The sequence below is a fragment of the Bufo bufo genome, chromosome 3 (genome assembly GCF_905171765.1).
Source record: "Bufo bufo chromosome 3, aBufBuf1.1, whole genome shotgun sequence".
In the NCBI taxonomy this organism is placed as follows: Eukaryota; Metazoa; Chordata; class Amphibia; order Anura; family Bufonidae; genus Bufo; species Bufo bufo.
Genome location: NC_053391.1, coordinates 546091758 through 546105591, shown reverse-complemented (window position 1 = coordinate 546105591; position 13834 = coordinate 546091758). Strand labels below are relative to the sequence as shown.

Sequence of the window (13834 nt, the reverse complement as noted above, 5' to 3'; positions counted from 1 at the left end):
CTGCCTGCAGCTAAGGCTACTTTCACACTTGCGTTCAGAGCGGATCCGTCTGGTGTCTGCACAGACTGATCCTCTCCTATAATGCAGACGTTTGGATCCGTTCAGAAAGGATCCGTCTGCATTATAGTTCAGAAAAAATTCTAAGTGTGAAAGTTAGTCAGACTTTACATTGAAAGTCAATGGGGGACGGATCAGTTTGAAATTGTACCATATTGTGTCAACTTCAAACGGATCCGTCCCCATTGACTTACATTGTAAGTCTGGACGGATCCGTTTGGCTCCGCGCGGCCAGGCGGACACCCGAACGCTGCAAGCTGCGTTCGGATGTCCGCCTGCTGAGCGGAACGAAGGCCAAGCGGAGCCATCCTGATGCATTCTGAGCGGATCCGCATCCACTGAGAATGCATTGGGGCTCTACGGATCCGTTCGGGGCCGCTTGTGAGAGCCTTCAAACGGAGCTCACAAGCGGAACCCCGAACGCTAGTGTGAAAGTAGCCTAAGACACCATGTTCAACATGACAGGTTCCAGTTGAAAGGCTCTATAGAGAGCTTAGAAGCCTTTGGCACTCCTGAGATTTGTGTTTCTGGAAAGCTGACACAAGTGTTTTCAAGTTCCCTATTAAGTAGTATACCTCAACTCCAGGCCTCCTGCACAGTCCACAGGTTTTATTTTTATGGTTACCTTACTATTTCCAGGTCTTTGCCAGAATTGTCATGGGCTTTCCTTATGGGATGCCCTCAAAGCTTGTTGGGATACTTGAGGATTGGACTTGAGAAACACCCCTTTGTTTTGCACTTTCAATCTAAAAGTCTGTGATGGTCCACAGATTTTACTAATTATAGGGTTCGGCTACTTGGTGGTCTTGGTTGTGCGACAGTGTTGCTCCAAAGGATCGCACAGAAATGAATGGGGTCGCAGCACGACCTGCACATGTATCTTGACTGTGACCCGGGTATTTGGGGTCATGGCAAACATGCAAGTTGCACTGCGACCCTATTCATTTATGTGCTAGACTGCGACCCTTCCTGAGATCCTTGAGTGCAACAGCCGTCGTGCAACCAAGATATCGGAAGCCTAAGATGTATTTGAAGATTACTTCTACTGGATTTCCTTTTTGGGAATTTTAATAGCTTTTACTCTACACTAAATATGATTTGAGCATGTACACATGATCCGTACGTGATTGTCATATACAGCCTGTCTAAGCACACTACTTCCCTATATACTATGGGTAAAGTTTTGATGAAAAGGCTGGTTCAGTCTTATCTACAGTGTGTAAATGTCCATATAATAATAAAGATATTGAAACCATCTAAGGCTACTTTCACACCTGCGTTAGGTGCGGATCCGTCTGGTATCTGCACAGACGGATCCGCACCTATAATGCAAACGCTTAGATCCGTTCAGAACGGATCCGTTTGCATTACAATGAACAAAAAAATAATAATATATATATATATATATATAATTTTTTTTTTTTTTGTTCATGATGATGCAAACGGATCCGTTTTGACTTTACATTGAAAGTCAATGGGGGACGGATCCGTTTGAAAATTGAGCCATACTGTGTCATCTTCAAACGGATCCGTCCCCATTGACTTACATTGTAAGTCTGGACGGATCCGTTTGCCTCCGCACGGCCAGGTGGACACCCGAACGCTGCAAGCTGCGTTCAGGGGTCCACCTGCTGAGCGGAGGACAAACGGTGCCAAACTGATGCATTCTGAGCGGATCCGCATCCACTCAGAATGCATTAGGGCTGGACGGATCCGTTCGGGGCCGCTTGTGAGAGCCTTCAAACGGAGCTCACAAGCGGAGCCCCAAACGCTAGTGTGAAAGTAGCCTAACAGTTTTTCCCCACATTCTTGAGTTCCCTATATATCCATCCAGTACACGATAGACCTGGTCATCAAACGTCAAGGTATGGGCAGTCTGCACTGAAGACTGCACGCTGGTATCTGTTTTATTTTATGCCAAGGATCAATTTGATTCAGATGATTTATCACTGTCAGGTCGTGACAAATAAAAATACAGAAGTACACAAGAAACATCACTCTCATCATCCTATTAGCATCCAAAGATATTAATGGGATATTCCGTTTTAGCAAAGAAAAATTATTTTATCAGTTCCTGTTTTCAAAATGTCAGCTTGCGGTCATTCATGCGATGGACAATCAAGTGCCGGATAGGTACAGAAGAGAACCTGTGTGTCCTTATTGGCTGAAACCAGATACCACTTTAGACTGGTATGATGAGAATGGCAAATACATTTTTGGCTAGTTAAGGCAGCCAGATTAGTAATTAGTTTTAAATCATTGGTTCTTTGAATTATTTTCATACTTATGATTAATCACACAGATTATGATGATAAATAACTCTGTACGATGCATGCAGTGTTTATGACTGATTGCCATGCGAGCCACGGGCCTGGGACAACCATAGATAACTATGCAGCACAGGCACATTGCTTCATTTGCCAGCAGATTAATATGGCTGCACTGGGAATGGCTATGGAGTGTAAACAGGCAAAGGAAGACTGCGAAGAAGAAATCAGGGCACAGAGGAGCTCACCAGCTGCCGGATAATTCAGTGGCTAATCCACTGCATTGATCTCTAGCTTTAAGATTCAGGAAAGTGTTTGACAGCATTGGGTTTTCAGACCGTACTCTAGAGCACAGAAGTCAGAAAACACTGCGCAATAGCAAAAGTTCAAAAAGAGTTAAACATGATCTGCATGTCCAACTAGATATTCATTGTATGCACCTGCATTGGCTGCCAGAAAACACCTCAAACTGAATAGTTAAATATCACACGGATGGTTTGCAATATCATGTGCAGCCACTGATTCCACTGTGTATCATAGGGAAAATTTTGTAATTTACTAACTGAATTGAATCTGACAGTTACCCAATCCGTATGTTTACTGATCATTTATCTATTTAGTTGAGGCCCATATTTTTTTTTTTTCCAGCTTCAAATACTCTGCTTCCCTCCACACAGCCAAAAAGTCAAATGATGAAATTGTGGCTACTTGCAGCCGCCACTAAGGGGACCTTACTGCATACATACACATATATATTTACATCTCCAATTGAACTTAAAGGGGTATTCCGGTAGGTAAAAGTAATTCCCCATCCACGGGATAGGTGATAACTATCAGATCAGCGGGGTTCCTACTGCTTGGACCCCCACCAATCACAAGTACGAGGGCCCCTGCAGGCCCCATGCTGCTCCCCTGAAATGTCTGGAGCGGCTGCTCCATTCATTTCTATGGGAGTTCCTGAGCTGAAGCTCAGGTGGCTTGTCACACTTCCTCTGAATAGGTCATCAGTATCTGATCGGTGGGGGTCTGGTGCTCACAGTAGTGCCGCGACCTTCTCTTATCCCACCAAGCACAGCACAGTACATTGTACAGCAGCTGTGCTTAGTATCACAGCTCAGTCCTATTCACTTAAATTATGCTGAGCTGCTAGGGCCATGTGACAAACGAACATGACGTCACTGGCATAGGCTAAGCCGCAAAAAGGCTGTAGCGCTACTGCAAGTGCCAGTGCCTTTTCAAACAACTGATCGGCGGGGGTCCAGAGGATAGGCCATCAGTATAAGGGCTCATGGACACGACCATATGTATCTCCCATTCATATCACATGCATGCTCAGCCGATCTTACGTATGGGGGAATGGAGAGAGATTTATGTTATGTATAGCCAGCTTTATCTACTAAAATGTTCCCTGAGGCATCCAATATACATAGAGGTTGTAAGGGCCCTTTACATGGACTGACAATTGATCAGTGTTAGCAATGATCTGGCAGTGTAAATGCACCGCCGATTACCCGAAGAAACAAGCAAATGGCTCTGGGAAACAACGATTCAGTGGGGAAAAGTGACAACATTAGAGATCACTCCTCCTCATACTCTGGAGGAGATCGGTGCATGTAAATGCACTGCTCTCCTTCGCTAGCGATCAGCAGATTGTCGGGAAGGAACTCTAACTTCCCGATAATCTGCTAGATGGTTGTCCTGTGTAAAGGGACCATAAGTCCAGGACCAACAATCTTATCTCCTTAAGGCCTCATGCACACAACCGTTGTTTTGGTCCGCATCCGGGCCGCCGTTTTAGTGGCTCGGATGCGGACCCATTCACTTCAATGGGGCCGCAAAAGATGCGGACAGCACTCCGCGTGCTGTCCGCATCCGTTGCTCCGTTCCGTGGCCCCGCTAAAAAAAAATATAACCAGTCCTATTCTGGTCTGTGCTTTGCGGACAAGAATAGGTATTTATATTGAAGGCGGTCTGTGCCGTTCCACAAATTGCGGAACGCGCACGGGCGCCATCTGTGTTTTGCGGATCCGCGATTTGCGGACCGCAAAACACACCGCGGTCATATGCATTAAGGTCTAATTCAAACACATTTTTACAACAAGTCAATTAACCATTTCAGTGTTGGTTTGGGAGGAAGCAGGAAGAGAACATACAAACTCTGCCAAGATGGAGGTGCTCACCACACGGCTGCGTTTTCCTTATCTGTTGCCGTTTGCACTACTGAAACCTACAGGACAATGGACATTGCCTCCACTAAGTCCCACAGAAAGCATCAGTCACTGTGCATATATTATGGCGGTTGTATTTTCCTACTTCTGTTGAAAGACTCTTGTTTCATGTATTCCCTACTAACTGTCTTATTTGCATACCATTTGCATTAGCACAATGGATGTGATGTTCTATTATTAATTTAATGAGTAAAAAGCATTTCCAATAGAGAAATTCATTTTTTAAATTTCAATTACATTTCCTTTCATTCTCTTCAAGCATAAATCTCCCTTATGTTTATGAGCCTCCTATTTCAGTTTAATTAATGTAGCAAAACATTCCTTGCCAATTCACAGCGCCATGAAAGGTGGCTGCTCAAGCCAGACACCATTTACATCATGTCGGTAAGATTTACAGACCTCCGCTAATAAAGTTTCTTTCAGCTCATCTTGTAAGAGGGACAAATAAACAGCCAGCCACACACATATGTCATGGAGAAATGTTGTAGTAAAAGCTGAAGAACTGCTCAAAACCTGCAACTCTTTTGTACTTTTAGGAAAACGGTACTGTCACTGTCGCGGTGTTAAATCATGATGAAGAGAAGGATTCCGAAAAACAAAGACAGGTTCTGAAGTCAGAGAAAGAAGCCTTGCTCATAGGTAAGACAGTACTGAAACAATGACCCAAGTCTCCATTCACTGCGGTTTTTAGAACGTGTGCAGAGACCACATATGATAAGTAATTCACAAATAGAAGCAAAGCCTGTCATTACAAAATTCACAAAGTGGACCACAATTTGCACACTGTGGCATCTGTCAGCAAATTTGTACCTATGAAACTGGCGCACCTGTTACATGTGCACTTGGCAGCTGAAGACGTCTGTGTTGGTGCCATGTTCATATGTGCCCGCATTGCTGAGAAAAATGATGGTTTAACATCTGCAAATGAGCCGCTAGGAGCAACGGGGGCGTTGCCGTTACACCGAGAGGCTCTGCTCTCTCTGCAATTGCCAGACCCTCTGCACTTTGATTCACAGGAACAGGCATTATAATGTTTTCACTGTTTGACCCTCTCTCAAAGTGCAGAGACTGCAGCAGGAGCAGAGCCTCTAGGTGTAATATCAACGCCCCCGTTGCTCCTAGCGGCTCATTTGCATATATTAAAACATCATTTTTCTCAGCAATGCGGGCACATATGAACATGGGACCAACACAGAGGCCTTCAGCTGCCAAGTGCACATGTATAGCAGGTCAGCCAGTTTCATAGGTGACAGATGCCCTTTAACAGGTCCATAATACAGCTACATTATAAAACCTATAGTACTGCTGCAACACCTGCCCCCCCATCCGACCTCACTGATTCTTAAGAACCGAACCGACATGCAGCCAATGACATAGAAAGCCAAGAAGGCAATTCATTATGCAATAATGTTAACTTTTTCTGTGGTTTCACATATGGCCTATTCAAAGGGAAATATAAAGTAAAAGGGTTTTTCTAGTACAGTATTAATGGTCTGTTCTAAGTAGGTTTTAATCCTTGATTAGTCTGACTCCTGCTTGTCAGTAATTGGTGTCCGTGGTGCTCTTACTAATCTATCCAAGGCACAGCCAAACATGGGCAAGCTGCTCCAATCCCAACCAGAAGTGTAAATTTTTCACACATATGCTGAAACGTTTCGACTCCTTCAGTTTTGCAGTGCTGCAGTTTTTTTATTTGTTTTTTTTTATTTATTATTACACTGAAGGGACTACAAGGTTGAGATGCTAGCGATGTGCAACTCTCACCAAGCCACAGTGCTGCTTTCATTTGTTATATGTATAGTGGCCCTAAGGGCTGATTCACACAACCACACTTGGTCCAGGAAACTCAGGCCATGTGTCGACTATGGCATTGCTTATGATAACGTGAGTTCCTAATTGTGGATCTGTTGTACTGTACTCACATGATGATGTGAGCACAGTATAAATAGACCCGCCATCAGGAACTGACTATATTATAAATGACTATGATACAGTCAGGGGATGCGGCCGACATACGAGCGGTCTTGTGAATCCGCCCTAACACTGACTATGGATAGGCCAACACTGTCTTTCTCCCAGAAAACCCTTTTAAATAACCAGTTTTTGGTTACGTTCATAAAAGTTGCTCCACCTTCCTGATGTGTGCTGCAGTGTTTACTTACATGAGGACTGTTATGGCGACATCTACACCACTAGTCTCCTTAGAATTTGTGTTATATTTTGGGAATCCTGACATTCCTTATAATCTGATGGTTTATGTGCATTATAAGTAACTACCTGATGGGGGACCGCACCTTCTTCACAAGACCATTTAGCTGTAATGGGAATTAAATAGTTTTTATGACTATGAATAGTGTAATTATTGGGAAACTTCAAGTCAATGTGTTTCCTGACACATCTCTATAAAATATTTTCTCAAGGGAACATCCACACGAAAGAAAAATGATAATTGCCTTATTCCAGTAGCTGCAATTTTGTATTGGCAAATCAAGCATTAAATGGATGGTTAATGCGCTTCTAGCAGACTGAATTGGAAAAACACTGTTCTGCATTGTTTTATCTCAGTCACCTGGCTGCAGAGCCGTTCACTCCTGTGAATTATTGGAATTAGTAGAAGCAATTTTGGTCATTGTTTAACCCTTCATCTTGTCTGTGATGCCAGCCATATGTAATTTTCCAAGGTTATATTCCGGTTTGGAACTATTCTAAAACAAGACATAAATTGGCGGCCTGTGGCTCACCAGCTGTTCTTGCTGGGCTCCAAATACCAGTGTGCCAATCCAGCTGAGGACATGTAGCCTTGTGTAACAGCTGATGTAAATATTCAGTAAGTGCCAGCTTTTCCTGCAGGGCTATACATCATTATATAAATCTATATGTTCCATTGACTTTCAGGTATCATTTCAACATTTCTAAATGTCCATCCGTTTGGAGCAAATATAGAATACTTGTGGTCGTACCTTCAACAACTGGACTCCAGGGTAAAAATCTTTTTATTGGATATAATGTCAATTATTTCACTGTCTACTGTGTTTTATTGTAGCATAGTCACTTGCCCTGATTTAGCCAGTCTGTCCAAGCACATTGTGAATTTGAACAGACTTGTTTCTGGACTGTGAAGACCTTTTTCCATTTAACCAAGGCTAAATTCTCTAAACTTCTCAATTTTTTCCTTATTTAATGGTCATCATGTAAGCCATTCCAAAGTTTTTAATTATTGTCAGAATTAAAACAGAAGAAAAACTAGATACGTGGTATCGTTGTAATCATAAGGACCCACAGAATAAAAGTAACAGTCAGTGATACCGCATAGGAAACTGTGCAAAGAAAAAAAATAAACTAAAACTGTGGCGGAATGGTGTTTTTATTGTTTATAAGCCCACCCCATTTTGTATTTTTTTTTTCTTCTTCCCACCTCATTGTATGCAACAATAAATTGTGCCATTAGAAAGTACATCTTGTCCTGCAAAAATCAAGCCTACTTACGGCCATGTGAATGAAAAAATTAAAAAGTTATGACTTTGGGAGGGCTGGGAATACAAAATGAAAAAAAAAAGGGAAAATCACCCGCTCTTGAAAGGGTTAAAGAGGACCTGTCACAATGTCTGTTTTAGTAACTACTTACATTCTTTATGTGATAATTCTGGAGCATCTAATCTTATAACTCTTAAGTTGTGCCATTCCATTTTTATTCCTGCTAGAAGTTTATGAATAAATTGCCACCAAACTATAGACATGGTCTTCAACAAACTACAGTACCAGTATTTCTTAAACTAAGTTAAAGGCTATGTAAACCTTTGGGACAATTTTTTTTTTATTGTTATTGCATTGAACTCATTTTAATCTAAAAAAAAAATTATATTTTTTCAATTGGTCTTTATTAAAAATTCTGAGCCCCTTTCACTGTACAGGGCTGAGTTTCTCTAGTAGCAGGATCTGAATTTTCTCTCTGCTCGGTCAGCCACCTCACCTGAGGGGCTCCTTATCTTTGCTCTCTGACCTTATAAATACTAATTATAGCTCAGTTCTTATCCTCCTTAAGAATGTGGCTTAAATAAGTGTTTATGAGCTTTTTAGTAATTTAGAGATGAGGTTTATTAGATGACTGGCACAAAGTGAAAGTAAAAAAAAATACCATTCATGCAGCTAGCAAAACGGTTAACCCTTTGTGACACAGTGGCTTAATATTTTTAATAAAGATCAATTGAAAAAATGCTTTTTAGCCCAAAATGAGTAAAATGCAAGCATAATAAATAATTGCTTTACTTAAAATCGGGGAGACTGCACTTCTAATCTACTATAAACAACACCATACCATACTTAGGAGCTGTTATGGTACTAACTGCTGAGTGCATATGTGTATATTAGAGTTGTTTCGATAACAAAATTTTGATTCGGTTTCGATACCATAAAAAAGTATTGCGATACTCGATACCACGCAAAAAAAATAAAACTCCAAAAAAGGCCCGTGCATTCCGCATTTTATGAAACGTCCGGCCCATAATAGAACAGTCCGATCCTAATTTTTTGGGGGGACAAGGTGACTAAAAAAAAAATGGACAATCGCGCAGTTTTTATAAATTTTTTCTGTTACGGCACTCAAATTGGGAAAGGGGGTGATTTGTACTTAATATTTTGATGGGGTTTGTTTTTTTTTTTTACTACTTTTTATTAACTATTTCCCACCCTTAGGGGCTAGCACCTGGGATATTTTCATCCCTTGTCCTATTCACCTTAATAGAGCTCTATTAGGGTGAATAGGACTTCACACTGTGAAGTAGTACACACAGCAGCAGGGAGCTGACGATAACAGCCAGGGCTTGAGTAGCGTCCTGGCTGCCATGGTAATTGATCTGAGCCCCAGGACTGCCACCAATGAGGAGGGGAGGGGACCCTGTGGCCACTGCCACCAATGATTTTAATACTGGGGGGTGGTTGAGGGCAGAGGGCGCACTGCGCCACCAATGATTTTAATACTGGAGGTTGAGAGGAGGGGGCGCACTTCACCACCAATGATTTTAATATTGGGGGGGTTGAGGGGAGGGGGCGCACTGCGCCACCAATGATTTTAATATTGGGGGGGTTGAGGGAAGGGGGAGAACTGCGCCACCATTGATTTTACTACTGGGGAGAAGGGGAAGGAGAGCACACTGCGCCACCAATGATGATATAATTAACATTTAATACAGGAGGTGGGTGCGGCACCTGAGAGGTTAACTGCCGCTAATCGAAGCTCCCCGACCTTACCGGGATATGTATTAAACATTTACTTTCATTGGTAGTACAGTGCGCCCGCCCCTTTCTCCTCATTGGTGGCAGCGGCACAGGGGGAGGGAGAAACTGCTTCCTTCTCCCCTGTGCTGCTGAGGAGAAAACGGAGCACACTGAGAGCAGCCCACTCCTCGTTCTCTAATACTAGACTGCGCAATAGCGAAGCCTAGTATCGGAAAAAGGCAAATCCTGGTATCGAGGTCGATACCAGGCAAAAGTATCGACTGGGTATCGAAAATTCGGTACCCGACACAACCCTAATGTATATACAAACACGGTTGCTCCCATATGCATTTAAACCTGGGAGCAGCCTGTGATGCAGACAGTTGATCTAGCTAGGCACCTATAACAATGTATCAACACTGTTGCTCCTATATGATATACTAAGGGGGGTAGAGGTATAGGCTGTTTTAATCACTACTGATAAACACTGCTCTCACCCTCAGTGTAACTCATTAGCAACCTATTATCCTCCAACAGCCCTAGTATAATGCTCAACTATAATGCTCAACCACTGACTCATATAAAATATATTTGTCGCTGCCCAATACATGTTCTAGTCGTCTACTAAAGCTGGATATAGATAAACGCTGGCTCAACGCGTTTCTGGTGGAAACCACCTCATCAGGAGCCTAAATACTGTTGCTGCCAGTGTCACATAATTTTTACAATTAAAACAGCGTTTTAATTAGGTGAACCATAGCTATGTGTCTCTGCAAACAGTTTGATAGGGAGGTTGCTGGTGACAGATTCCCTTTAAATGCATAGCATAGGAGGGCACGCATTATATATTTCAAGATCACAGAAGAAGTGCTCAGCCCTGTTGATGAAAAGGTCATAGATGGACAAGGTTAATATTTGGGTTAAAGTGGCTGTCTCATGAAGACCACTCCTTCGTAAATCAAATCTCTCCTGGAGATCACCAGATAAATATATAGGAACGGCCGATCATGTAATAAATCAGCAACAGTTGCACTTTGTGATTTGTTTTCCATGGCAACCTCTGACATGTATGTGCCATACTGGTGCTTGTGCAGCTACGCAAAATGTTTGAACAACTACTTATAAAATAATAAAAGTAGTAAAAATAATCTTACAGATCCCTTGCCACACCCGTTACAGTGCCTCCTTTGTCCCTGCCTATATCTGTAAAATGGCCTCCAGTGATGGCATAAGACCATGTACAAAAGACGGCTGCATCTAATTTCTACCCATAGCAGTGATGTGTCAACACCGCTGATTTTAGTGCTATAGGGAGTATACAGAGAAGCGTTGAAATGGGAGCAGCAGGAATTGGTAAAATATTTCTTACTTTATTCTTTTATGCCATTTTAAGTAGTTTTTGAAAATTTTAGGTTGATGAAACCACTATGGAACAGACCCTGGAGTAAGAATTAGCCTTCCCCTCTTTATACTATTTGCAGTTAATAATTTGTATTCCTCTTTCTACAGATATCGGCTAATGAAATTGAGTCTTTACTCATGAGGTTACCTCAAATGTTCAAACAAGAATTCACTGGTGTAGGAGCCACACTGGAAAAGCGATGGAAATTCTGTGCCTTCGAGGGAATCAAAACAACTTGACTTCGCATGGTTGTAGAGACATTTAGCTAAATGCTGTAGCATGGCAGATTATAAAGTATTCCTTAGGCAGTGGACATTTTGCAAGGCCGATGAACTTGAACTTTAGTTACATCTGTGATGTGCTCTTGTGATTGAAGATGTCATTGTGCAAGTCCCTCCGCTTTTGTTTCCGAATTGTGATAGAACTCTTTGCTGTACAGGTAATTACATTGGATTTTTCATTTAAATCTAGATAGCTCTGAAAATGTGTAGTTCCGTATTAATGGTTGCATAGAAGAGTTAGAAGGACAAACAACTACTGAAAGTGACGTACACAGTAGACCATTAGTTTATAGGCCCAGAAATGGTTTTAAGCCTCTTCTCATAAGAATTTTAAGTTGATACAATTTGGAAATTGAACAGTAACACAGTTTTTTTTTTTCTATTTAATTGTCCTAAGACTCTATCACACATTTAGGCAACCTGTAGCTTATCAGATGTTACAGAAGACACTGTTAACCGGCATTCTGCCATACACCACATAGAACCCAAGCGTTCAGCAAACAGATAAATTACAGATTGTCTACCTCTGACCTTCAGAGAAGATACTTGAAGTCTACCTTACCGAGATGCACCTGCTTTTGTGTTACTTGGCAGAATGCCCTATAATAGGTTAGGGTAGCTCTTAACATGTCCCCTTTAACGACGTAACCCTGATGTGTCATTGTAGGGTGAAACAATTCTCATCTGGCATGTCCAAGCCTTTTAAGATTTGACCATTTGCCCAAAATTGCAGACCATATACAGGCCAATGATAAGGCATATTCAGTTCAGATTTTTTATCTTGGTGTTTCAGCAGGTTTTAGTATTGCCAGGAGAGATTAAACAGTGTGAGCCTACTGCTTGAAAGAAAAACAAAATTTATTATTTTTCTAATACAAATCACAGACCAGAGTAAGACAGCATATACTGTAAATTTATCTTCCTGATGTAAATATGGAGCAAAATATTGTTTTTTTTTCTGTATTGGTATGTAATATATTCCGATATATGCATCAGAATATTCAACTGCATTGTTCACAAATTTTATATTAAATACTTGAAAATAATGTTTTCCAATAAATATTATTGTACTTACAATATATTTTCAGTTCATGAGTTTGCATTTACTGTGTTACTTGTCACAATACACACTATACAAACAGTCATAGCTACAATTACAAAACATTTCAGACTCTCCTTAGGCAGTTATATACTGTGCATGTATTAGATATAGTTACACCCAAATTTTCTTCCCTCTGATGGTTTCTGTAAATGTAAGCTCTCTCCCTGCTTGCACACATCCTGGTGTGATGTAATACTGGCCATACACATTCAGTAGTTGTCAGCCTAAAGATCGTTCCACCGACAGGTCTCAACAGCATGCTTACATGCTTGATTCAGCCGAGCGTGTGTGTTCTTGACGGCAGAGAGTAGAGAAGTGCTGCCAGACACTTTCAAAGGCGGCTTATCTCCCAGAAGAACTAATGTATTGGGCGAAGAATTGTTTGCCTGATCCTTCTCTCGTCGGGGAAGAGTCCGGAGCTCCCCCTACACGTTAGACTCTTAGCCGGGCTCGGTTTTCTTACTAGGTTCGACCACTCAAGTACAGGTGAAACTCGAAAAATTAGAATATCGTGCAAAGTTAATTTATTTCAGTAATTCAACTTAAAAGGTGAAATTAATATATGAGATAGACTCATTACATGCAAAGCGAGATATTTCAAGCCTTTATTTATTATAATTTGGATGATTATGGCTTACAGCTTATGAAACCCCAAAGTCTCAATTTTGAGGTACCCTTTGCTCAGGGGGTATGGATTAATTAGCTGACCAGAGTGTGACACTTTGAGCCTAGAATATTGAACCTTTTCGCAAAATTCTAATTTTAAGCTGCATTAAGTTGCATTACTGAAATAAATGGACTTTTGCACGATATTCAAATTTTTCGCGTTTTACCTGTACTGCAGCTGTATCACTTTCCTCCCCACTGGTGAATTTGTTCTGCTGAGCTATATAATGGTGAAAGTCTGTACTCATGTTTGTAACATGTTTCCCTGTACCACAGTGATTTGCAGTTTGTTTATATGGATAACAGTCAATGTAGAAGGTAGGAGAGATGTCTCCGATTCCATGGCATTTTAGTAGAAGTAATATGATGATTACAAATGCTGAAAGGCCCCTAAATCTCCAAAATAGGTCATGCAAGCAATAGTTTTGATATAAAAAAAAAAAAGCTCAAACAACTTGGTATATAGCCAGGCATCGTCCTTGTATTTACATAATTGCGGCCTGTAACTGAGCACCAGATCAAAAACGGTATTCTCTTCTGGCCTGTGCTTTCATCAGTTTACCCCACAAAAGTTAGAATGTGCTGCATAATAGAAATAAAAAAAAAAAACATACAAA

The 13834-nt window shown here is 41.4% G+C and overlaps 1 protein-coding gene across 3 annotated transcripts in view; it reads left to right on the top strand.

Annotated features, from left to right (window-relative positions):
* The window catches only part of ENOX1 (ecto-NOX disulfide-thiol exchanger 1), a 475770-nt gene extending 463244 nt beyond the window's left edge, over positions 1-12526 (top strand). For 2 of the 3 annotated variants that reach the window (XM_040425426.1, XM_040425424.1), the window contains 3 exons: positions 5089-5191; positions 7448-7533; positions 11276-11413. In XM_040425426.1, the coding sequence (XP_040281360.1) occupies positions 5089-5191; positions 7448-7533; positions 11276-11407 (321 nt within the window). In that variant the 3' untranslated portion in view covers positions 11408-11413. Of the gene's footprint in view, positions 1-5088; positions 5192-7447; positions 7534-11275 lie in introns of all 3 variants that reach the window. The other variant, XM_040425425.1, reaches the window with a different exon arrangement.
* The last annotated feature ends 1308 nt before the right edge of the window (positions 12527-13834 follow it).